This window comes from Pseudophryne corroboree, chromosome 3 (assembly GCF_028390025.1).
Source record: "Pseudophryne corroboree isolate aPseCor3 chromosome 3, aPseCor3.hap2, whole genome shotgun sequence".
In the NCBI taxonomy this organism is placed as follows: Eukaryota; Metazoa; Chordata; class Amphibia; order Anura; family Myobatrachidae; genus Pseudophryne; species Pseudophryne corroboree.
In genome coordinates, this window is record NC_086446.1 from 564,908,241 (window position 1) to 564,935,717 (window position 27,477).

General features: G+C 46.6%; 1 protein-coding gene across 1 annotated transcript in view; it reads right to left on the bottom strand.

The window, feature by feature from the left end:
- The window catches only part of LOC135057340 (lysosomal alpha-glucosidase-like), a 138,637-nt gene that overhangs the window by 17,957 nt on the left and 93,203 nt on the right, over positions 1-27,477 (bottom strand). Inside the window, exons 17-18 of the mRNA XM_063963230.1 lie at positions 13,513-13,677; positions 12,165-12,317 (exon numbers count right to left, since the gene is read on the bottom strand). Of these exons, the coding sequence (XP_063819300.1) occupies positions 12,165-12,317; positions 13,513-13,677 (318 nt within the window). The remainder of the gene's footprint in view (positions 1-12,164; positions 12,318-13,512; positions 13,678-27,477) is intronic.

Sequence of the window (27,477 nt, forward strand, 5' to 3'; positions counted from 1 at the left end):
ACCACATTCTCACGACAGGAGAAGGAACAAGCAGGGTGGGTGCCCTGTGGAACCCAATGTACCTTGCAGAAAGAGAGTTACCAATGGTAAGTCTACCATAACTCTCCTTTTCTGCAAGAGGTTACATTGGTTTCTACAGGAAAACATCGGGGTTGTCCTAAAGCAGTTCCTCAAGGGAGGGAACGTGCTTTAGCGGGTATGAGAACCCGGCATCCAAAGGAAACATCCTGGGAGGCAGACATATCAAAGGAATAGAACCTAATAAACGTGTTCACTGAGGACCATGTAGCCACCTCGCACAATTGTTCTGCGGACGCGCCACGGCCTGCTGCCCAAGAAGTCCAAAAGACAGAGTAGAATGGCCATTAATAGCAGTAGTAGCTGGGAGACCAGCCTGCGCATAAGCTTGTGCAATCACCATTCTAATCCATCTGGCAAAGGTTTGCTTATTCGCAGGCCAGCCATGTTTGTGAAAAACAAACAAGGCAAACAGGGAGTCTGACCTCCTGATAGAGGCAGCCCTCTCCACATATATACGGAGAACCCGTACCACATCCAAAGACTGCTCTTTGGAGGACAAATCAGAAGAGATAAAGGCCGGAACCATAATCTCTTGGTTAAGGTGAAAAGATGACACCACCTTAGGCAAATAACCCTGTTGAGTTCGTAGAACTGCCCGGTCATGGTGAAAAATCAAATATGGTGGACAACAGGACAAGGTGCCTAAGTCCAACACCTGTCTTGCCGAGACAATAGCCAGCAAGAACAGGATCTTGGCCGTGAGCCATTTAAGGTTTGCGTACTCAAGAGGTTCATTGGAGACTCTTGCAGGGCATTCAGGACAACAGACAGGTCCCATGGAGCCACATGAGGGACATAGGGAGGCTGAATCCGTAAGACACCCTGAGTGAATGTATGAACGTCAGGTATAGACGCAATTTTTCTCTTAAACCATACCGACAAGGTAGATATGTGAACCTTGACAGAGGCTAGACGAAGGCCTAAGTCCAGGCCTCTTTGCAAAAAAGCCAGAATTCTGGAAGTTCTGAATCTGTATTCATCATAATTCTTATCAGCACACCAGGTGAAGTAAGAATTCCAGACCCTGTAATAAATTCAAGCTGTTGCTGGTCTGGGCCATGCTGGAGTGACTAGAAGTAGAAATCCTCTTTGTTTGAACTTCCGCAGGACCCTGGGCAGGAGTGACACTGGAGGGAAAACGTAGGGCAGCCGAAAGTTCCATGGAATTGCCAGTGCGTTAACGAACACTGCATGAGGATCCCTGATCCTTGATCTGAAGACCGGAACCTTGTGATTGTGTCGAGACGCCATCAGGTCTATGTCTGATAGGCCCCACTTGTCCACTAGGAGTTGAAAGACTTCCTGATGAAGACACCACTCTTCGGCGTGCATGTCCTGGTGACTGAGGAAGTCCACTTCCCAGTTTAGGATGCCCGGAATGAACACTGCCAATATCGCTGGCAGATGGCGTTCCGCCCAACGAAGGATATTTGTTACTTCCATTATAGCCATGCGGCTTTGAGTGCCGCCTTGATGGTTTTTGTATGTCACCGTAGTGACATTGTCTGACCGTACTTGAACCGGTCTGTTCTGTACCAGAGTCAGGGCGAGTGACTCCTCCTTGGTCCAGCGACCCTGAAAAGAGTGTTGCTCCAACACCGCACCCCATCCCCTCAGACTGGCGGTTGTTGTCAGCGGGACCCATTCGGGGATCCAGAAGGGACAGCCTCAATTGCTGGTTCTGTAGCCACCAGGTCAGCGACAGACGAACCTCTGGAGTCAAAGTGATCATGTGAGATCTGATCCGATGATCTGAGGAGGTAGGCCGTCAGCAGATACTGCAGATGCAACATGGCAATAGGTATATACAGGTACGCATCCTGTAAATCCAGGGATACCATATAGTCTCCGGGTTCCATAGCCAGTATAAGTGAGCGCAGTGTTTCCATATAAAACTTGGACACTCCCACAAACTTGTTCAGTGATTTGAGGTTGAGTAAACGCCGGAAATACCTATTGGGTTTCGGAACTAGAAACAGGGTCGAGTAGTAACCTCTGGGCAAGAGGAACCGGCACTACCACTCCTGTATTCAGGAGAGAAGTCACAACCTTTTGCAAAGCTTGCGCCTTTAACGGATCCGAAGGGATAGCCATGGTGCAAAACTGGTGAGGAGTACATATCTTGAAGGAGACTGCATACCCGTGAGAGACAACATCTCTCACCCATGCGTCTGAAGTAGTCATTAACCAGACCTAGGTGAACTGCAGAAGTAGGCCTCCCACCTTGGAGTCCCCCACGGGTAGGCCCGCCCCATCATGCGGCAGGCTTGTCTTGTTTAGAAGCAGGCTGACGGGTCGCCCAGGACTGCTTTGCTGTGGACTTAGTGGTTTTGGGAACACGAGATTGTCTCGGGTATGCCTGACCTTTTGCGTTCCCTTGAGGCCGAAAGGAATGAAAAGCGGTACCTTTAGCCTTCTGTGCAGAAGGATTAGTATTTGGGAGAAAAGCAGTCTTAGCAGCCGCCAGTTCAGACACAATTTTATTTAGGTCTTCCCCAAACAAAATGTACCCTTAAAGGGGAGTACCTCCAAGGTCTTTTTGGAGTCTAGGTCCACCTTCCATGACCTCAACCACAGAATACAGCGAAGGTTCCTTCAGTGAAGTGACAGTGGTGACAGGCAGAGTGGACGACACCACTAGGCGGGTGACATTAGAATCCACCAGCGGTGAATTTTCCCACTTGTTACATAACTGTGCAGGGAGAGGATAGCGAGCCAAGTCCCGTTTAGACAGAGGGAATTTCTTCCCTGGATTAGACTAGGGCTCCTGCCTGATGTCCACCAATGGTCAGAACGGGGTAATAGATTTTTATCCACCTTCTGCCGTTTAAACAAATCAGTTTTCTTAGCCACAGTAGTGGAATCCTCATCATCAGTGATTTGTAGGATTTGCTTAATAGCAACCACAAGGGCAGGGACATCAATTTGCAATGGAGAATCCTTGTCAGAAACACCTGATTCAGTGTCTGACAGGACAGTATGCTCCCCCTCCTCTTCAGATGAAACATCTGAGAGATTCATGGATTGTGAGGAGGAAGCAGCCCGCTTATATGACCCAGAGACACTAGTGACCTGGAGTAGATTTTTGTCTGACCAAGGCATAATTTAATTGCTGCAACTGGTTAGACAAATTTTCTGCCCGAGGCTGATTAACCATAGGGACAATTTGTGGCTGTAATGGCACAGGTGGTCCCATAGGGTGTGTAAAGCATTCCACCAGAGTACCCAGTAGGTTTGTGAATGCAGCCCAGGGTGGCTCCTGATTGGTTACAGGAGCTGCGGACTGACTGGGAGATGTATGACACACAGCACACAGACAATCATACATAGCTTCCCCCTCTGGAAAATCTTTGGCGCATGCTCTGCATGATGCAGGAGTGTCAACAGACTTACTGCCATTCTTTTTAGTCATTGTACACAAATGCAACAACAGAGCGAATTAGTACAATTAAGCCAGAGTACAATACCTGCAAATAAATCCGTTGGTGACTGTAGACACAGTACACAACACCAGCGAATAAATCTGGTATTATGTGACTGAGTACCCAATTGAATACATGTAATAGGTAAATACTGTGAAGCACTATATATAAGACCCTGACGCACCTAGTCCCTTAGGGTATAGAATATAGTGATAGATATATCTGGCAACACTGAAAGTGAAACCACACAGCAGATACAGGCACACACAGTCACAGGCAATGCAGATAATTATTATAACAATAAAACTGCACTGGACTAGTATGTGTGTGTGTATGTATATATATATATATATCAACAAAGAATTATATATATAACCAAATTGCTCTATAATAATTGGCCTTAGACCCAAAATGTCCTTGGGGAAGGTCAGCTGCTATTCTCCAAATAGGTCCTCCTGCCAGTCGAGAACCAGACGGTTAACAATGTAGGTGGTTGTATGGAGAGCGCTCACAACAGGTAGTAGTGTCTCTTTAACTTTTTTCTCTTTAGGATAGTCCTTCAATTTGGGATTTGATCACGAGAAGATGGATAATTCTGCAAAATACCCTCTCACCAGATTCACCCAGATAACAGCATCACTCATTAATTAAAACTTCCATGAAATGTATTATTAATAAAATCTTTTCTTCTTTTTAAAATGAATGACTCTTACATCAATATTAACATTCATGGGATAAGGTCTTAATGGCACTGCTGTCTACCCCAGCCGGGGAGGAGCTCCTATGACAGCCCGTCTAACCCACAAAAGTTAAATCACCCAACGTGTTTCGTCTAACAGACTTCCTCAGGGGTGTTTTTTTATATGTAAGAGAGATGTCTTAATTGTGAAAATAAATGGGACAAACCCATATAGCTTATCCCAGTATTAAAATCCTATAATTAGTATGAACCAGTGTAGAATAATTCCAGATCTCTTGTAGCTAACGTACAGAACCATTCGGACTTGGTGTGAACAGCCTTTATTTTTTTATTAGCTGCAATACTGGAGCTTGTGTCCTCTGCACAGTCCTCACTCTGAATATATATATAAAAACACAGCACGGTCCTATACCGGAGGTATATATCAGAATACTCGTACAATATATCCTGTAATAGGTACACATTTTTACTTAACTAACGCTGTCTGTATAAACACATGTAGAATACTCAAGTGTTTGTAAAGTCACAGCGTTGTATACAGGCGGCTTTACAAGGGAGACCTTGCCCTGCAGTCCCAGAGACTAGCCGCAACTTTAATTATAAGATGGCGCCCAGCGTCTCAGTCAAGGAAGTGAGGGAGAGTGTGAGTAAGCTCCAGGGTGGGAAAATCTACAGTAGATGTCGCCCTGGGACGGGGAGAGGCTACAGCTCCCCTATGCTGGACTTCCACCCCAGGTACTAGCGAGCCTTATTAAATGGGTCGTTAGTACACCTGACCTGTGCTCTTTTGCCCTGGTGGTCTAGGGGGTCCCTGCTCGGTGAAAATGTCCACGCCAGTGCCGTGACCCATCTCCCTAGGTCGCAGACGGAACGCGATTTAATGGAGGGTCCCACCTGGGGGACCCTCTTACCTCCCCCCTGTAGCAGCCACGCGAACCAGGAGAGCGACTGCGACCGTGTGCCTAAAGCCGGAGCGTCTACGCAGCAAGTACCCGGGAACAGGCCACGGGAGTATGCAACACCACTTGGGAGGTGATGGAGCTGCAGCGCTGAAGTGTCACCATGACATACAGCGCTGACAGCCCAGTTTTGAATAAATTTTCTGTCAGAACAAGCTTTTTCAGGGCTGCCCAGTGCAGCCCACCTGTTAAGTGACCTGCTGCTGCAGACACCAACTGAAACTGATCTCACAGTGCCTGCAGGAGGGGTTAATGAGGATGCCCCAATGCATCTTGGGACAACCTAAAGCTTTAGCCTGTTGGTGCCTCTGGATCAAGATCCACTCTACACACCCAATGTTTCCCTGTGGAAACCAATGTAACCTGCTGCAGAAATTTGCACCTCTAAGGTAACTCTTCCTCCTGAATTCAAAAATCCAAACCAAATCACTTTATCTGCCTTATGTTTCGAGTTACAGCAAAAACGCATGTTTTTTGAAAATACTTAAAAACACTAGTTTCATTCAACATTAGATATCCCCATTTTTTTAGGTGCTTAACAAAGGTATACATTACTACCACACAAAAAATCAGCAAGGTACTCTGTTTCATAGTGGAGAAAAAAAATCATGACGTTGACGTTCAATTACTGTTGTACCGCAGTACATAATTAACACAAGAAACCATAAAATGTAAAAACTTAAACATAACTTGACACCATAACTTCAGTTGAGTCAACAATAACATTATCTTTCCCTTGTTTGGAACCTGTTGTAACGGTCTGTAATTTTCCTTAAAGTGTCAGCACACAGTGCCTTTCAGTCCTTCCCTGGATAGTGGGCACTTCCATTACAAAGGGGAAGTGAATAAAAGGAACAAAACACTGAAGGCCAGGACAACACATTTGTTGATTGGTTTTGTTTCATGAAGTGTACCAGCACATCTTGTTCCTCTTCATTACATTGAATAATACACCGAAAGTACCAGATGTTATTGTACACTGCTGCTATGTATAGGGGAGTACACATGGGGGAGATGTGTGCTAAGTGACGGGGGTGGATAATAATAATAATAATAATAATAATAATTTTATTTATATAGCGCTCTTTCTCCAATAGGACCCAAGGCGCTTAACAGATACATAGCATAATATAGTACAGAAAATAATGAAGTACATTTTCATAAAATACAGAAGCATGAAGATACTAAAAGGGACATTATGGAAATGCTTGAGTAAACAGAAAAGTCTTGAGTCTACTTTTGAAGAATTCTATAGTTGGGGCCTCTCGCACTGTGCGGGGAAGTGAGTTCCATAGAGTCGGAGCCGCATGACTAAAAGCTCGACCCCCAGATGAATTACGGTAGATTCTAGGTACTGCTAAAAGTCCTTCATCTACAGATCGCAGTAATCGAGTGGGGCAGTATGGGGTCAGAAGCTGTTTCAGGTACCTTGGGCCTTGGTCATGTAATGCTTTGAAACTCAGTAAGCCAATCTTGAAGATGATTCGCCATCGTACAGGCAGCCAGTGAAGGGAGTAGAGGATGGGTGTTATGTGGCTAGAACGGGGCTGGTTGGTTAATAGCCTGGCAGCTGTATTTTGCACCAGCTGTAAGCGCTGCAATTCTTTTGCTGGTAGACCAAGGTAGAGGGCATTACAGTAGTCTAAACGAGATGATACAAATGCATGTATGACTTTTGGCATATCATCTGAGGGAATTAAGTGCTTGATTCTGGCTATGTTCCTCAGGTGAAAGAATGAGGATTTGATTGTGGCTGATATCTGATGTTTAAGTGTCAAGCCACCATCCAGGACAACGCCAAGCCACCATCCAGGATGGGGGTCCTCTCATTTCACCCAGCGGTGAAAATGAGCGATCTCACTAGATTTGGCATGCATGCATGCCAAATATAGAGCCTGCAATAGTGACGCACGGGGCCAAGCATCGCTGTCGCCGGCACCCTACACACAGAGAGAGATCTGTCTAAGAAATCTAGTCAGATTGCTTAGAATTTCAGCACGGATCTCTCCGTGTGTACCCCCCTTAAGTTCCATGTTGCAGATCACTTTTGTCTACATGTTTTATGACTGTGGTCACAGTGACACTAAAGGGGTTATGCAATTAGGCACTGTAAATTAACGCGGCTAATTGTCCCGCCGGGGGCTTTCCAATTAACCCCATAAAGTCGCGGCTCGCGCTGGCTTATCATGGATTTTGTTTCACCTGCCTTAGGCAGGCAAAACCAAATCCACGGAAACGTGGCTTTTTCTACCAAAAACACACAGGTTTCACTGAACCTGTGTGTTTTTGGTAGATAATGTATTTTTTTACGGCGACTATGGCCCTCATTCCGAGTTGATCGCTAGCTGCTTTCGGTCACAGCGCGGTGATTAGGTGAGAAAGCGGCATTTCTGCGCATGCGTACGGTCCGCAGTACGCACGCGCAAAGTACTTTCACACAAAACTATGCAGTTTTACACAAGGTCTAGCAACGCTTTTCTGTCTCACTGTTGATCAGTGAGTGATTGACAGGAAGTGGGTGGTTCTGGGTGGTAACTGGTCGTTTTCAGGGAGTGTGCTAAAAAAACGCAGGTGTGACAGGTAAAAACGCAGGCGTGCCTGGGGAAATGGGGGAGTGGCTGGCCGAACGCAGGGCGTGTTTGTGATGTCAAAGCAGGAACTAAACTGAGTGAAGTGATCGCAAGGTAGGAGTAGGTTTGGAGCTGCTCAGAAACTGCATGAAAATTTTTACGAGCAGTTCAGCTAACCTTTGTGTCGCACTTCTGCTAAGCTAAGATACACTCCCAGAGGGCGGCGGCCAAGCATTTGCACTGCTGCTAAAAGCAGTGAGCGAGCGATCAACTCAGAATGAGGGCCCAAATTGGATAGCCTGTAAAAAAAATATGGGTGAAACATCGGGAAAAATTGCCCGATGTATTTTTACCTGTAATTCGATACCCCCCCCCCCCATTCTGTGGTTCCTGCTGTCTTCATGTCGTCTGATGACAATTGGAATATGTGTAGTTCATCATAACAGGCTGTTATTGGTGATGAGCAAGTGCTCCTACCACAGACTTTGCTGTTTCTACATGGCTATGCAGCTTGGTTTTGCAGTCTTGTATTTTATTTTGTGACATGTAGAAGAACTTTATGCCATGTATCTTTTCAGCCCAGCTATACAGGTCCAAAGGTGTCAAGATGTGATGAGTTTCCATCGCTTGCAGACTGGTGAAGGGGAGCTAGACGTTTTCTAGCACCATCACTAAAGTAGTGAACATACTCCAATTTTAGTAATAGTTCCGCTAAGTGTTTCAAAACTACGTTATGGCTATATGGTCACAGGTATCACTTATAAACACACATACTCACACAGTGTAAAGTGTCACACAATCATCGTGCCTAAAAAAACCCAGATGTAGCCACGCTAATAGTAGCCTTGCGGCAGGTGTACCTACAAATGCACGACAACAGAAGCCTATGGAGCGAATGCCAGCTGCAATCAGTCACAACTCAGCGCATTCGCACTATGCCGTGATGCGTATGCCATGCGCACGCATCACAGCATAGATGAGTGTGGCTCTAACTGTATACAGCAAATGGGTGAAGTATAGCTTGTGAAGTGTCCCAGTGGAATCCTTGAATTGCATCCCGACACACAAATTAATAATTTTCTTCAAAATCTAGAAACACATAGCTTCTGTTTCCGGTCGAATGGTTTCCCACAACTGGCGTAGGTATTCAGCCTGCAACTTTGCTGTATACAGATGGGCTGTTGCATCATTAACAGCACTACAAATAACTTCACAGAATTGTTCCACTGTACTAGTGATTGTAACTAATTTACTGCGGACCCACTGCTTATAAACAATTGTGTCCTCATCATCCATGTCACTATCATGAAAAAGTTTTTCAACTATTTTCTGAAGTGCTTCCAGAGCTGAGCATTTATATCACATCGATGAAGTATACAAGTTGTTGAGACTGAAGAACAAAACAAGGATTTCAGATAGGTCTTTGTAGTCCATCTTTAGTGGTAGAGCAGCAACCAATAATTTTTTATGTTTTGATGAGTTTTGCAAACACACACAGAATGCATACTTCTTGTAGCAACGCTAACAAGCATACCGTGTAGGTCGTCAGGAACAAACCTTAGACAGTCCAACTTGAATGTCTGGAAAACTGTATATAAAGCATTTTCAAGTTTACTAGGAGTAGCCATTTCTGTGTGTGAATCCTTTGTCCTCCTGGAACTTTTATAGAAACAGACTTTCTTTCCAGGGCACATCCGAGAATGTTCATCATCTTCGTAAAACTGCTGTACTTAATGAACTATTTGTACAGGAAAGGGCTTTCCCTCTATATTATTCAGGTTCTGCCAGTATGGCATGGGTTTCTTTAAGTTTTGTTGATTGTTTTACTATGTGTTCTGTAACATTAAATAAGTTAGGAACTCAAGTTATGTTTAAGTTTTAAAATTTCATGATTTCTTGTGTTAATTATGTATGCGGTACAACAGTAATTGAATGTCATGATTTATTTTCTCCACTATGAAACAGAGTACCATGATGATTTTTGTGCGTGGTAATAATATATACCTTTGTTAAGCAGAAAAAAAAATGTGGATACCTAATGTTGATTGAACTTAGCATTTTTAAGTATTTTCGAAAAACGTGCCATAACTCAAAACATAAAGCAGATACAGTAATTTTTGTTTGGATTTTTGGATTCCGGAGGAAGAGTTACCTTAGGAGGCCACATTTCATAGTGATTCCTTAATAAACACCTGTGATACTTCAAATAAACTGGATAAAGAAGCCGCGATTAGTAAATAATTGAATAAATTGAAAAATCAGTATTTAATAAATGAATAGTCAGACAATCGAGATATTTGGCAGAAATAGTTGTTTTGACATCCTCTCTTGTAAAAAAAAAAAAAAATCGTAAAAATCTGAGATGGCTGGTGGATATTTCATTTTTTTGGGGGGGATTTGATGTGGAATGACCCTTAATTTTATATTAATGTATACTTTGTCCTTGGCAATAAAGGGGTTGGGGCTGGGTGACCGAAAGTGGGGATCCCGACAGTCAGCATACCAACACCCGGGATCCCAGCCACAGAATGCTAGCAGGAAGGGAGGGGGGTAAGCGCAACAAAGCCCCTTGCGGGCTCGCTGCACTCGCCACAAGTTCTATTCCCACTCTATGGGTGTCGTGGACACCCACGAGTGGGAATAGTCCCTGTTAGTCGGCATGCCGACAGTAGGCTTTTGATTGCTCGGGATCCCGTCGTCGGCATGATCTCCTTTCTGCTGGCGGCTGTCCCCGCTGGTCCCCCCGTGGCTCCCCCCCCCCACCCACCCACTCCTCCTCTGGGTCACTCATCTCAATTCGACTTGAAAAAGTCGAATTGAGATGAGATTTGAATAGGGGTTGTCGGATCCATTCCCACAAATGCATGTCAGAATGGATCCGACTTCAATTGAATTTATCCCATAGGGCCTAATTCAGAGCTGATCGCTGCGTTTTCATATAGCCTGCGATCAGGTCTGAACTGCACATGTGTATGCACCGCAATGCGCAGGTGTGTCGGTCCGCAGCGATGGGGATCACCGGGCAGCGACGGGATAGTGCAAGAAAAGCGATCGCACGGGCGATCGCAAGGTGACTGACAGGAAGGGGCCATTTGTGGGTGGCAACTAACCATTTTTAAGGAGTGTCCGGAGAAACGCAGGAGGGACCAGGCGTTTGAAGGGAGGGTTTCTGACGTCAGCTTCGGCCCCCGATCATCGCACTGGAAGAGTAAGTCCTGGTCTGTGCAGAGACTACACAAACTTCTGTTTGTGCAGCTCTCCTGCACATGCGATCACACCCCTGCACAACGATTTCCCTCTCCCCCTGTAGGATGCGACTACCTGATCGCAGGGATGCAAAAAAACGCACCCTAGCGATCAGGTCTGAATTAGGCTCATAGTGTACTACAATCACACCTACCATTTACAATACATACTGGTATTATTATCACTTTTTCCTCTAACAGATTATTCAGAAATAATACTGGAACACCATTCATGCGTCTACATGGAGCAATATAGCTTGAAATTTATTGACACTGAATGATAATATCATCTGTGAGTGACTGACAATCCAGAAGCTTATATTTACCAATACTTACCGGACACATAACAAATGTTGATTTGAGAAGTACAGTATAAATGGTATATATACACATTTACTTTAACTCAATCCCATCAGTAATATAGAACAATCTGGTTGTGCGACAAATCAAACAGGACAAAAACAGGTGGACACTGCTCTCTCCTTTTTAATCTTCATTACACTCTTTATTTTCAACAACACATATTTGTATGTCTTTGTTAGTGTGATTTTAACCTCTAATTTTCATTGTTGTACCAAAATTCAACTCTGACTAAAAAAGTCACAAGATTTTACTAATAAGGTCATTAAAAGTTAGGTTTTACTAAAATTACTCTTTTTGTGCGCCCAGACTTTCTCTCTTTGCTTGCTTAAAATATGTGACCCTACTGGGGTTCACTACGGCTGGCCGGCGGTCGGGCTCCCGGCGACCAGCATCCCGGCGCCGGGAGCCCGACCGCCGGCTTACCGACAGCTTGGCGAGCGCAAATGAGCCCCTTGCGGGCTCGCTGCGCTCGCCACGCTACGGGCACGGTGGCGCGCTACGCGCGCCACACTATTTTATTCTCCCTCTATGGGGGTCGTGGACCCCCACGAGGGAAAATAATTGTCGGTATGCCGGCTGTCGGGCTCCCGGCGCCGGTATACTGAGCGCCGGGAGCCCGACCGCCGGCAAACAGAAGACCACCCCCCTACTGTAGTCTCTCTGTACGTTATATCTGCCCCTCCCCCCCTGCAGTGCACAAGGTTTTGCCCATTAGCAAACACATTTGCTGACACTATTATAACCTACTGCTGCATGTGAGTGTCTTACATATAAAGACTATTTAATACCACAGAAATATATAGAGCAAGAATTAAATGCAATACCTTCGTGGTTCCATTGTATGTGAAAGCTTTAGTGGCCACACCATTAATTTGCACTTCCTTTGGATTATTGGGTACCCCAAACACTTGTACCACATTCAGCTTCAGTTTTCCCACTTCACTTTTGTCCTGTTTGACCTCATTGAGAATAACATTCTGTGGTTTCAAAGAAAACATGAAATACAGTAATGTTGCAATGTACACAAGCAATGGCTACTACTTAAGGTGGGTACACACTGGTAGATGGTAGGAAAGATAGTCACCAGCGCTAGTTGTAAATTATAATTACAACTGAGAATCAAAACGAATAAATAAATAAAAATCTAGGACAGTAGGTTAAAAATTGATAGAATAAAGTATTACATTTAATATATATATTTACTTTAACATAACAGATGTCATTGGGACACAATTATTTAAAAACCAAGTATACATGAATCGTGACATGTTTGTATATCCCTACAATGGAAAGTTATATCATACCCCGGCTAGGACTCCATCTGAGTATAAGGCCACGATGAATGGTTGGAGGAAATGATAATGAAGCAGTGGAGATTGTATTAGTCCCCAGTTAAGCACATGGGTGCAAGCGTCTTTGGCAGGTAGGGGTAACTCCAATTCCTCCGCAAGTGGTAAGGTCCAAGGGAATTATTGTCCAATAATTGCCGTATGGGTAGAGCTGAATAAAAAGTCAAAACTGTGGGGATTTTCAGTATGTGTCCGTCGCACTCAAGTGTGATGGACACCTACTGAAAATCCCCACAGTTTTGACTTTTCATTCAGCTGTACCCATACGGCAATTATCCATTGCAGGGATATACAAACGTGTCACGATTCATGTATGCTTGTTTTTAAATAATTGTGTCCCAATGACATCTGTTATGTTAAAGTGAATATCTATATTAAATGTAATACTTTATTCTCTCAATTTTTAACCTACCGTCCTAGATTTTTATTTATTTATTCGTTTTGATAGATTCTCAGTTGTAATTATAATTTACAACTAGCGCTGGTGACTATCTTTCCTACCATTTGTATTCACCTTGGGGACTTACCACCCCCTATACCAGCAGCTGTTGACAAGCGCACTCTCATTCACTTTATAAATACACACTGGTAGATATATCTGCCGATCAATTGATCGGTAGATATATTGGCCGTCGGCTGTGCAGTGGGGCCGACGCAATATGTCTGTGAACGATGGAGTTCACAGACGTATCACCGTACACACTGGCCGACGGACCCGCGATATATCGGCTGTTCAAGAGAACAGCCGATATATCGGCCAGTGTGTACCCACCTTTAGAAATCACTCAAACCATAAGCATTATGGCCTCAATATATAACTTACGTTTTTAGCCACAAACTGAATCAAACTGTAATCTCCTTTCTCATATGTGTCTAAACTGTCTCCATCATCCCAGTATAGGTCTCCTTGAGCAAAACCATCTGATGAAAGTGCAACCAACAGTATTAAACCATTTTTGCGTGTCTCCTCTGTGGTCATCCCTGGTTCCTGGTGGAGCAGATAGTAAAACAGACAGTGAACCCATATACTACATTGGGATATACATTTTATTAACTTCTCAGATGTGAGTTTGCTGATATTATTTATGAGATACTGTAAAGCCATATATATTGTCTCACAGTGCCTAAATATGCATTGGTAAATATTGATAGGTACATCTATTAATAACATTTAGATCACAGTTGTGCACATTAAAAAATTACATTAGGTGTATATTTGCTAAAGTGCGGGTTTTTCCCCATAGCAAACAATCATATTCTAGGTATTATCTTCTAGAAGGTGCTAGATAATGATAAGTGGAATCTGATTGGTTGCTAAGGACAACATCTCCACTTCTAAAAACCTGCACTTTAGTAAATATACCTTTTCTCTGACGTCCTAAGTGGATGCTGGGACTCCGTAAGGACCATGGGGAATAGCGGCTCCGCAGGAGACTGGGCACAACTAAAGAAAGCTTTAGGACTACCTGGTGTGCACTGGCTCCTCCCACTATGACCCTCCTCCAGACCTCAGTTAGAATCTTGTGCCCGGCTGAGCTGGATGCACACTAGGGGCTCTCCTGAGCTCCTAGAAAGAAAGTATATTTTAGGTTTTTTATTTTACAGTGAGATCTGCTGGCAACAGACTCACTGCAGCGAGGGACTAAGGGGAGAAGAAGCGAACCTACCTGACTGGAGATAGTTTGGGCTTCTTGGGCTACTGGACACCATTAGCTCCAGAGGGATCGAACACAGGACCCGACCTCGATCGTTCGGTGACGGAGCCGCGCCGCCGTCCCCCTTACAGAGCCAGAAGCAAGAAGTGGTCCGGAAAATCGGCGGCAGAAGACCTCGGTCTTCAACAAGGTAGCGCACAGCACTGCAGCTGTGCGCCATTGCTCCTCATGCACACCTCACACTCCGGTCACTGATGGGTGCAGGGCGCTGGGGGGGGGGGCGCCCTGAGCAGCAATATAAACACCTTGGCTGGCAAATCATCACAATATATAGTCCCAGGGCTATATATGTGATAAATTACCCCTGCCAGAATCCATGAAAAAAGCGGGAGAAAAGTCCACCGAAAAAGGGGCGGGGCTATCTCCCTCAGCACACTGGCGCTATTTTTTCTTCACAGTGCAGCTGGAAGACAGCTCCCCAGGCTCTCCCCTGTAGTTTTCAGGCTCAAAGGGTTAAAAAGAGAGGGGGTGGGGGGCACTAAATTTAGGTGCAATATGTGTATACAAGCAGCTATTGGGGGAAAAATCACTCAGTTATAGTGTTAATCCCTGCATTATATAGCGCTCTGGTGTGTGCTGGCATACTCTCTCTCTGTCTCCCCAAAGGACTTTGTGGGGTCCTGTCCTCAGTCAGAGCATTCCCTGTGTGTGTGCGGTGTGTCGGTACGGCTGTGTCGACATGTTGGATGAGGAAGGTTACGTGGAGGCGGAGCAGAGGCCGATAAATGGGATGTCGCCCCCTGTGGGGCCGACACCAGAGTGGATGGATAGGTGGAAGGTATTAACCGACAATGTCAACTCCTTACATAAAAGGCTGGATGACGTAACAGCTGTGGGACAGCCGGCTTCTCAGCCCGCGCCTGCCCAGGCGTCTCAAAGGCCATCAGGGGCTCAAAAAACGCCCGTTACCTCAGATGGCAGACACAGATGTCGACACGGAGTCTGACTCCAGTGTCAACGAGGTTGAGACATATACACAATCCACTAGGAACATCCGTTGCATGATCTCGGCAATGAAAAATGTGTTACACATTTCTGACATGAACCCAAGTACCACATAAAAGGGGTTTTATGTTTGGGGAGAAAAAGCAGCCAGTGTTTTGGTCCCCCATCAGATGAGTGAATGAAGTGTGTAAAGAAGCGTGGGTTCCCCCGATAAGAAACTGGTAATTTTTAAAAAGTTACTGCTGGCGTACCCTTTCCCGCCAGAGGATAGGTCACGTTGGGAGATATCCCCTAGGGTGGATAAGGCGCTCACACGTTTGTCAAAAAAGGTGGCACTGCCGTCTTAGGATACGGCCACTTTGAAGGAGCCTGCTGATAAAAAGCAGGAGGCTATCCTGAAGTCTGTATATACACACTCAGGTACTATACTGAGACCTGCAATTGCCTCAGCATGAATAGTGCTGCTGCAGCGTGGTCTGATACCCTGTCAGATAATATTAATACCCTAGACAGGGATAATATTTTGCTAACATAGAGCATATTAAAGACGTCTTATATATGACGGATGCACAGAGGGATATTTGCCGGCTGGCATCCAGAATTAATGCAATGTCCATTCTGCCAGGAGGGTATTAGAGATCCGGCAGTGGACAGGTGATGCTGACTTTAAAAGGCACTTGGAGATTCTGCCTTATAAGGGTGAGGAATTGTTTGGGGATGGTCTCTGGGACCTCGTATCCACAGCAACAGCTGGGCAGAAAAATTTTTACCTCAGGTTTCCTCACAGCCTAAGAAAGCACCGTATTTTCAGGTACAGTCCTTTCGGCTTCAGAAAAGCAAGCGGGTCAAAGGCGCTTCCTTTCTGCACAGAGACAAGGGAAGAAGGAAAAAGCTGCACCAGACAGCCAGTTCTAAGGATCAAAAATCTTCCCCCGCTTCCTCTGAGTCCACTGCATGATGCTGGGGCTCCACAGGTGGAGACAGGTGCGGTGGGGGCGCGTCTCGGGAACTTCAGGGACCAGTGGGCTTGCCCACAACTTGGGGTCGGCGTTTGGACGTAGGGTCCCCCGTGCCTGTTCTGGCTGGACTGTCTCAGGGCATCACCATTTAAATACACAGTCACTTTTTATATCCTGTTTGTCTATTATTTATGTATGCACATTTTTTTTTCACATACTCTCTACCTTTAAACTCATAGTAGGGACCTCCATATACTCACACTTTATATCCCTTTATTATCACTATTTTTTAGTGTGATGCCCTGGGGGGGTCCTTTGCTGGATCATGTTTGGGGGTTTCCTGCGTTCCTGATGTTGGCCCCATAGTGTTAGGAACCTGCCCGACAAGAGGTGACCTGGACGATTGGTGGGTAGGCCAATATCATTGGCCAACGATATACTAACAACCTCTTATGATATACCAAATTATACTGTAATGATCGCTTAGTGCATCTGCACCCCCTTTTGTCTGTGTGTACTACTTTATTCTCAGCAGCATAGCACCTTTCATTACTGGAGGGTGTGCAATTTAGAACCATTTCCCCTACTATGTATATGTGTAGAAATACACACCTGAGGTTTGAGAATGCCTCAAATCTAGATTGGCACCCCTCCCCCACCACCCTCTATGTTTTTAAGCAGGGAAACCAACAAGGACTGCACAGTGACACAGGCATAATTTTAAGTAAGTCCTATTTATTTATACATAGTGTCAGTCACTTGGGGTCGGCGTTTGGACGTAGGGTCCCCCGTGCCTGTTCTGGCTGGACTGTCTCAGGGCATCACCATTTAAATACACAGTCACTTTTTATATCCTGTTTGTCTATTATTTATGTATGCACATTTTTTTTTCACATACTCTCTACCTTTAAACTCATAGTAGGGACCTCCATATACTCACACTTTATATCCCTTTATTATCACTATTTTTTAGTGTGATGCCCTGGGGGGGTCCTTTGCTGGATCATGTTTGGGGGTTTCCTGCGTTCCGGATGTTGGCCCCATAGTGTTAGGAACCTGCCCGACAAGAGGTGACCTGGACGATTGGTGGGTAGGCCAATATCAATGGCCAACGATATACTAACAACCTCTTATGATATACCAAATTATACTGTAATGATCGCTTAGTGCATCTGCACCCCCCTTTTGTCTGTGTGATCCCTAGGTTCTGCAAGTAGTATCACAGGGATACAAGCTGGAGTTCGAGGCGACTCCCCCTCGCCGTTACCTCACATCAGCCTTGCCTGCTGCCCTCGGAGAAAGGGAGGTAGTACTGGCGGAAATTCACAAGCTGTACTTCCAGCAGGTGAAATCAAGGTACCCCTCCTTCAACAAGGCCGGGGTTACTATTCCAAAATTTTGTGGTACCGAAACCAGACGGTTCGGTGAGACCCATTCTAAAATTGAAATCCTTGAACACTTATATACGAAGGTTCAAGTTCAAAATGGAATCGCTCAGGGCGATTATTGCAAGCCTGGAGAATTTCATGGTATCACTGGACATCAAGGATGCTTACCTGTATGTCCCTATTTACCCTCCTCACCAGGAGTACCTCAAAATTGTGGTACAGGATTGTCATTACCAATTCCAGACGTTGCCGTTGGTCTGTCTCCGGCACCGAGGGTATTTACCAAGGTAATGGCCGAAATAATTATCCCGTACTTGGACGATCTCCTTATAAAGGCGAGGTCCAGGGAGCAGTTGTTCGTCGGAGTAGCACTATCTCGGGAAGTGCTACAACAGCACGGCTGGATTCTGAATATTCCAAAGTCGCAGCTGGTTCCTACGACGCGTCTACTGTTCCTGGGTATGGTTCTGGACACAGAACAGGAAAAAAGGGTTTCTCCCGGAGGAGAAGTCCAAGGAGTTGTCGTCTCTAGACAGAGACCTCCTAATACAAATACAGGTGTCGGTGCATCAATGCACGCGAGTCCTGGGAAAGATGGTAGCTTCTTACGAAGAAATTCCATTCGCCAGGTCCCATGCAAGGATCTTCCAGTGGGATCTGTTGGACAAGTGTTCCGGGTCGCATCTTCAGATGCATCGGCGGATAACCCGGTCTCCAAGGGCCAGGGTGTCGCTGTTGTGGTGGCTGCAGAGTGCTCATCTTCTAGAGGGCCGCAGATTCGGCATACAGGACTGGGTCCTGGTGACCACGGATGCCAGCCTTCGAGGCTGGGGGGCAGTCACACAGGGAAGAAACTTCCAAGGACTATGGACAAGTCAGGAGACTTCCCTACACAAAAAAATTCTGGAACTAAGGGCCATTTACAATGCCCTAAGTCAGGCTAGACCCCTGCTTCAACACCAACCGGTGCTGATCCAGTCAGACAACATCACGGCGGTCGCTCATGTAAACCGACAGGGCGGCACAAGAAGCAGGATGGCGATGGCAGAAGCCACAAGGATTCTCCGATGGGCGGAAAATCATGTGTTAGCACTGTCAGCAGTGTTTATTCCCGGAGTGGACAACTGGGAAGCAGACATTCTCAGCAGACACGACCTCCACCCGGGAGAGTGGGGACTTCATCCAGAAGTCTTCCAAATGATTGTACACCGTTGGGAAAGGCCACAGGTGGACATGATGGCGTCCCGCCTCAGCAAAAAGCTAAAAAGATATTGCGCCAGGTCAAGGGACCCTCAGGCGATAGCTGTGGACGCTCTGGTAACACCGTGGGTGTACCAGTCGGTGTATGTGTTCCCTTCTCTGCCTCTCATACCCAGGGTAATGAAAATAATAAGAAGGAGAGGAGTAAGAACGATACTCATTGTTCCGGATTGGCCAAGAAGAGCTTGGTACCCAGAACTCCAAGAAATGATCTCAGAGGACCCATGGCCTCTGCCGCTCAGACAGGACCTGCTGCAGCAGGGGGCCTGTCTGTTCCAAGACGTACCGCGGCTGCGTTTGACGGCATGGCGGTTGAACGCCGGATCCTGAAGGAAAAGGGCTTTCCGGAGGAAGATATCCCTACGCTAATTAAAGCTAGGAAAGAAGTGAACGCAAACCATTATCACCGCATATGGCGGAAATATGTTGCGTGCTGTGAGGCCAGGAAGGCCCCAACGGAGGAATTTCAGCTAGGTCGATTTCTGCACTTCCTACAGTCAGGGGTGACTATGGGCCTAAAATTGGGTTCCATTAAGGTCCAGATTTCGATTTTCTTCCAAAATAGAACTGACTTCACTGCCTGAAGTTCAGACTTTTGTTAAGGGAGTGCTGCATAGTCAGCCCCCGTTTGTGCCTCCAGTGGCACCGTGGGATCTCAACGTGGTGTTGGATTTCCTGAAGTCGCATTGGGTTGAGCCACTTAAATCCATGGAGCTAAAATACCTCACATGGAAAGTGGTCATGCTGTTGGCCTTGGCGTCGGCCAGGCGTGCATCAGAATTAGCGGCTTTATCATGCAAAAGCCCTTATCTAATTTTTTTATATGGATAGGGCGGAATTGAGGACTCGTTCCCAATTCCTTCCTAAGGTGGTATCAGTTTTTCATGTGAACCAACCTATTGTGGTGCCTGCGGCTACTTGGGACTTGGAGGATTCCAAGTTACTGGACGTAGTCAGGGCCCTGAAAAATATATGTTTCCAGGACGGCTGGAGTCAGGAAAACTGACTCGCTATTTATCCTGTATGCACCCAACAAGCTGGGTGCTCCTGCTTCTAAGCAGACTATTGCTCGCTGGATCTGTAGCACGATTCAACTTGCACATTCTGCGGCTGGACTGCCGCACTCTAAATCTGTAAAAGCCCATTCCACGAGGAAAGTGGGCTCTTCTTGGGCGGCTGCCCGAGGGGTCTCGGCTTTACAAATTTGCCGAGCTGTTACTTGGTCGGGTTCAAACACTTTTGCAAGAGTCTACAAGTTTGATACCCTGGCTGAGGAGGACCTAGAGTTTGCTCATTCGGTGCTGCAGAGTCATCCGCACTCTCCCGCCCGTTTGGGAGCTTTGGTATAATCCCCATGGTCCTTACGGAGTCCCAGCATCCACTTAGGACGTCAGAGAAAATAAGATTTTACTCACCGGTAAATCTATTTCTCGTAGTCCATAGTGGATGCTGGGCGCCCATCCCAAGTGCGGATTGTCTGCAATACTTGTATATAGTTATTGCCTAACTAAAGGGTTATTGTTGAGCCATCTGTTGAGAGGCTCAGTTATATTTCATACTGTTAACTGGGTATAGTATCACGAGTTATACGGTGTGATTGGTGTGGCTGGTATGAGTCTTACCCGGGATTCAAAATCCTTCCTTATTGTGTCAGCTCTTCCGGGCACAGTATCCTAACTGAGGTCTGGAGGAGGGTCATAGTGGGAGGAGCCAGTGCACACCAGGTAGTCCTAAAGCTTTCTTTAGTTGTGCCCAGTCTCCTGCGGAGCCGCTATTCCCCATGGTCCTTACGGAGTCCCAGCATCCACTACGGACTACGAGAAATAGATTTACCGGTGAGTAAAATCTTATTTTAATAACTATAATCCTATTTTACATTTTTTGCATAGCACAGGTTCCGCAACAGACCTACTGTAGGTTAGGTGGACAATTTGCAATATCTGTGCAAAAAGAGGCACATAAAGACCATACCCACAGAAGGCCGATTCTGAGTCGGTAATGAGAACACAACTCAAGATACTCCCTGGGAATGGAATGCAATCTTTGTTTTCTTCTTTTGCCCATTTGTTTACGTACTTTGGGCCTAATTCAGACCTGATCGCTATGCTTCGTTTTCATACAGCCTGCAATCAGGTCAAAACTGCGCATGCGATTGCGTATGCACCACAAAGCGCAGGCGTGTTGCACGGGTACAAAGCGGATCGCCGCTCAGCGATGGGTTTGTGCGAAGAATCCAGAAAACAGAAAATACCAGTGCTGGTATTTTCTGTTTTCTTGTTTCCATACCCACCGGGGACTTACCACCCCCTACCAGCTGCTATTGATAAGCGCACCCTTTTTTTCTTTTTCTCTAACGTCCTAGTGGATGCTGGGAACTCCGAAAGGACCATGGGGAATAGCGGGCTCCGAAGGAGGCTGGGCACTCTAGAAAGATTTATGACTACCTGGTGTGCACTGGCTCCTCCCACTATGACCCTCCTCCAAGCCTCAGTTAGATCTTGTGCCCGGCCGAGGTTGGATGCACACTAGGGGCTCTCCTGAGCCTCTAGAAAGAAAGTATAGAATTAGGTTTTTTATTTTCAGTGAGACCTGCTGGCAACAGGCTCACTGCAGCGAGGGACTAAGGGGAGAAGAAGCGAACTCGCCTGCTTGCAGCCGGATTGGGCTTCTTAGGCTACTGGACACCATTAGCTCCAGAGGGATCGACCGCAGGCCCAGTCCTTGGTGTTCGGTCCCGGAGCCGCGCCGCCGTCCCCCTTACAGAGCCAGAAGCAAGAAGAGGTCCGGAAAATCGGCGGCAGAAGACATCAGTCTTCACCAAGGTAGCGCACAGCACTGCAGCTGTGCGCCATTGCTCCTCATACACACTTCATACTCCGGTCACTGAGGGTGCAGGGCGCTTGGGGGGGGGCGCCCTGAGCAGCAATAAAAACACCTTGGCTGGCAAAAATACCACAATATATAGCCCCAGAGGCTATATATGTGGTAAATACCCCTGCCAGAATCCAGAAAAAAGCGGGAGAATAGGCCGCGGAAAAGGGGCGGGGCTATCTCCCTCAGACACACTGGCGCCATTTTCTCTTCACAGTGCAGCTGGAAGAAAGCTCCCCAGGCTCTCCCCTGTAGTTTTCAAGCTCAAAGGGTTAAAAAGAGAGGGGGGGCACTAAATTTAGGCGCAATATTGTATATACAAGCAGCTATGGGGGAAAATTCACTCAGTTATAGTGTTAATCCCCACATTATATAGCGCTCTGGTGTGTGCTGGCATACTCTCTCTCTGTCTCCCCAAAGGGCTTTGTGGGGTCCTGTCCTCAGTCAGAGCATTCCCTGTGTGTGTGTGGTGTGTCGGTACAACTGTGTCGACATGTTTGAGGAGGAGGCTTATATAGTGACGGAGCAGATGCCGATAAATGTGATGTCGCCCCCTGTGGGGCCGACACCAGAGTGGATGGTTAGGTGAAAGGTATTAACCGACAGTGTCAACTCCTTACATAAAAGGGTGGATGACGTAACAGCTGTGGGACAGCCGGCTTCTCAGCCCGCGCCTGCCCAGGCGTCTCAAAGGCCATCAGGGGCTCAAAAACGCCCGCTCATTCAGATGGCAGACACAGATGTCGACACGGAGTCTGACTCCAGTGTCGACAAGGTTGAGACATATACACAATCCACTAGGAACATCCGTGACTTGATCCCGGCAGTAAAAAATGTGTTACACATTTCTGACATTAACCTCTAAAAATGTTTTTTTATGTTTGGGGAGAAAAAGCAGGCAGTGTTTTGTTCCCCCATCAGATGAATGAATGAAGTGTGTGAAAAGCGTGGGTTCCCCCTGATAAGAAACTGGTAATTTCTAAAAAGTTACTGATGGCGTACCTTTTCCCGCCAGAGGATAAGTTACGCTGGGAGATATCCCCTAGGGTGGATAAGGCGCTCACACGGTTGTCAAAATAGGTGGCACTGCCGTTTTAGGAACGGCCACTTTGAAGGTACCTGCTGATAAAAAGCAGGAGGCTATCCTGAAGTCTGTTTTTACACACTCAGGTACTAGACTGAAACCTGCAGAGCGTGCTGCTGCAGCGTGGTCGGTGACCCTGTCAAACATACTAGTTTGCTAACATGAGAACATATTAAAGACGTCGTCTTATATATGAGGGATGCACAGAGGGATATTTTGCCGGCTGGAATCCAAAATGAATGTAATGTCCATTCTGTCAGGAGGGTATTAGAGACCTGTCACTGGACAGGTGATGCTGACTTTTAAAGGCGCATAGAGATTCTGCCTTATAAGGGTGAGGAATTATTTGGGGATGGTCTCTGGGACCTCGTATCCGCAGCAACAGCTGGGAAGAAATATTTTTACCTCAGTTTTCCTCACAGACTAAGAAAGCACTGTATTATCAGGTACAGTCCTTTCGGCTTCAGAAAAGCAAGCGGGTCAAAGGCGCTTCCTTTCTGTACAGAGACAAGGGAAGAGGGAAAAAGCTGCACCAGTCAGCCTGTTCCCAGAATCATAATTCTTCTCTCGCTTCCTCTGAGTCCACAACATGACGCGGGGGCTCCACAGGTGTAGCCAGTTACGGTGGGGGGCCGTCTCAAAAATTTCAGCGATCAGTGGGCTCGCTCACAGGTGGATCCCTGTTTCCTTCAAGTAGTATCTCAGGGGTACAAGCTGGAATTCGAGATGTCTTCCCCCCGCCGTTTCCTCAAATATGCCTTGCCGACAACTCCCTCAGGCAGGGAGGCTGTGCTAGAGGCAATTAATAAGCTGTATTCCCATCAGGTAATACTTAAGGTGCCCCTGCTTCAACAAGGACGGGGTTACTATTCCACACGGTTTGGGGTACCGAAACCGCATGGTTCGGTGTGACCCTTTTTTATATTAAAATCCTTGAACACATACATAAAAAAATTCAAGTTCAAGATGGAATCGCTCAGGGCGGTTATTGCAAGCCTGGACGAGGGGGATTACATGGTTTCCCGGGACATCAAGGATGCTTACCTGCATGTCCCCATTTACTATCCTCGCCAGGAGTACCTCAGATTTGTGGTACAGGATTACCATTACCAAGTCCAGACTCTGCCGTTTGGACTGTACATGGCACCGAGGGTGTTACCAAGGTAATGGCCGGAATGATGATACTCCTTCGAAAAAGGGGAGTTTTTAATGATCCCGTACTTGGACAATCTCCTTATAAGGGAGAGGTCCAAGGAGCAGTTGCTAGTCGGGGTAGCACTATCTTGGAAAGTGCTACAACAGCACGGTTGGATTCTAAACAGTCCAAAGACACAGCTGTTTCCTACGACACGTCTACTGTTCCTGGGGATGGTTCTGGACACAGACCAGAAATAAGTGTTTCTCCCGGAGGAGAAAGCCAAGGAGCTGTCATCTCTAGTCAGAGACCTCCTGAAGCCAAAACAGTTATCGGTGCATCATTGCACGCGAGTCCTGGGAAAAATGATAGCTTCCTACGAAGCAATCCCATTCGGCAGGTTCCATGCAAGAACTTTTCAGGGGGACCTGTTAGACAAGTGGTCCGGATCACATCTTCAGATGCATCGGCTGATAACCCTGTCTCCAAGGACCAGGGTAGCTCTACTGTAGTGGCTGCAGAGTGCCCATCTTCAAGAGGGCCGCAGGTTCGACATACAGGACTAGGTCCTAGTGACCATGGATGCCAGCCTTTGAGGCTGGGGGGCAGTCACACAGGGAAGAAGCTTCCAGGGACTTTGATCAAGTCAGGTGACTTCCCTACATAAATATTCTGGAACTGAGGGCCATTTACAATGCCCTGAGTCAGGCAAGGCCTCTGCTTCAAAACCGGCCGGTCCTGATCCAATCAGACAACATCACGGCAGTCGCCCATGTAAACCAACAGGGCGGCACAAGAAGCAGGATGGCGATGGCAGAAGCCACAAGGATTCTCCGATGGGCGGAAAATCATGTGTTAGCACTGTCAGCAGTGTTCATTCCCGGAGTGGACAACTGGGAAGCAGATCTTCTCAGCAGACACGACTTCCACCCGAGAGAGTGGGGACTTCATCCAGAAGTCTTCCAAAGGATTGTACACCATTGGGAAAGGCCACAGGTGGACATGAAGGCGTCCCGCCTCAACAAAAAGCTAAAAAATTATTGCGCCAGGTCAAGGGACCCTCAGGCGATAGCTGTGGACGCACTAGTGACACCGTGGGTGTACCAGTCGGTTTATGTGTTCCCTCCTCTTCCTCTCATACCAAAGGTACTGAGAATAATAAGAAGGCGAGGAGTAAGAACGATACTCGTGGTTCCGGATTGGCCAAGAAGAGCCTGGTACCCAGAACTTCAAGAAATTATATCAGAGGACCCATGGCCTCTGCCGCTCAGACAGGACCTGCTGCAGCAGGGGCCCTGTCTGTTCCAAGACTTACCGCGGCTACGTTTTGATGGCATGGCGGTTGAACGCCGGATCCTAAAGGAAAAGGGCATTCCGGAGGAAGTCATTCCTACGCTGATTCAAGCCAGGAAAGATGTAACTGCAAAACATTATCACCGCATATGGCGGAAATATGTTGCTTGGTGTGAGGCCACAAAAGGCCCCAACAGAGGATTTTCAACTAGGTCGATTTCTGCATTTCCTACAAGCAGGAGTGTCTATGGGCCTAAAATTAGGCTCCATTAAGATACAGATCTCGGCTCTGTCGATTTTCTTCCAGAAATTAACTTCAGTACCTGAAGTTCAGACATTGTAAAAGGAGTGCTGCATATTCAGCCCCCGGTTGTGCCTCCAGTGGCACCTTGGGATCTCAACGTGGTGTTGAGTTTCTTAAAATCACATTGGTTTGAACCACTAAAAACCGTGGATCTAAAATATCTCACGCGGAAAGTGGTCATGTTATTGACCTTGGCTTCGGCCAGGCGTGTATCAGAATTGGCGGCTTTGTCATATAAAAGTCCTTATCTGATTTTCCATATGGAGAGGGCAGAATTGAGGACTCGTCCCCAGTTTCTCCCTAAGGTGGTATCAGTTTTTCACTTGAACCAACCTATTGTGGTGCCTGCGGCTACTAGGGACTTGGAGGATTCCAAGTTACTGGACGTAGTCAGGGCCTTGAAAAATTATGTTTCCAGGACGGCTAGAGTCAAGAAAATTGACTCGCTATTTATCCTGTATGCACCCAACAGGCTGGGTGCTCCTGCTTCTAAGCAGACTATCGCTCGCTGGATCTGGGACACGATTCAGCAGGCGCATTCTGCGGCTGGACTGCCGCATCCTAAATCAGTGAAAGCCCATTCCACAGGGAAGGTGGGCTCATCTTGGGCGGCTGCCCGAGAGGTCTCGGCTTTACAACTTTGCCGAGCTGTTACTTGGTCAGGGGCAAACACGTTTGCAAAATTCTACAAATTTGATACCCTGGCTGAGGAGGACCTTGAGTTCTCTCATTCGGTGCTGCAGAGTCATCCGCACTCTCCCGCCCGTTTGGGAGCTTTGGTATAATCCCCATGGTCCTTTCGGAGTTCCCAGCATCCACTAGGACGTTAGAGAAAATAAGATTTTACTCACCGGTAAATCTATTTCTCGTAGTCCGTAGTGGATGCTGGGCGCCCATCCCAAGTGCGGATTGTCTGCAATACTTGTAAATAGTTATTGCTAACTAAAGGGTTATTGTTGAGCCATCTGTTGAGAGGCTCAGTTGTTTTCATACTGTCAAACTGGATATAGTATCACGAGTTATACGGTGTGATTGGTGTGGCTGGTATGAGTCTTACCCGGGATTCAAAATCCTTCCTTATTATGTCAGCTCGTCCGGGCACAGTGTCCTAACTGAGGCTTGGAGGAGGGTCATAGTGGGAGGAGCCAGTGCACACCAGGTAGTCATAAATCTTTCTAGAGTGCCCAGCCTCCTTCGGAGCCCGCTATTCCCCATGGTCCTTTCGGAGTTCCCAGCATCCACTACGGACTACGAGAAATAGATTTACCGGTGAGTAAAATCTTATTTTTACTTATTGTGCGAAGAATCCATTTGCACGGGCGATCACAAGGAGATTGACAGGAAGAAGCCATTTGTAGGTGTCAACTGACCATTTTCTGGGACTGGCGGAAAAAACGCAGGCGTGTCCATGCGTTTGCAGGGAGGGTTCCTGACGTCAATTCCGGTCCCGGACAGGCTGAAGTGATCGCAGCGGCTGAGTAAGTCCTGGGCTACGCAGAGACTGAACAAGATCTGTTTGTACAGCTCTGCTACACTTACAAAGCGAAAATACACTCCCCTATGGGCGGCGACTATGCGAACGCAGGACTGCAAAAAAACCCTAGCGAGTGATCAGGTCTGAATCAGGCCCTTTGTTAGGCGCTGCGGAACCCTTATGGCCAATATAAATAAACAATAATAATAACAAAAATATGCACGTCCTACTGTGTACACATCTAAGCGATTGCACTGTCCCATTCTTTCATATTTGAGAACAGCCATCAGTTTTAACAGTGTTAATGGTTTCCTTTTCAACTGCAATTCTTTCTTATGTGACCAAATACTTTCTGTGTTC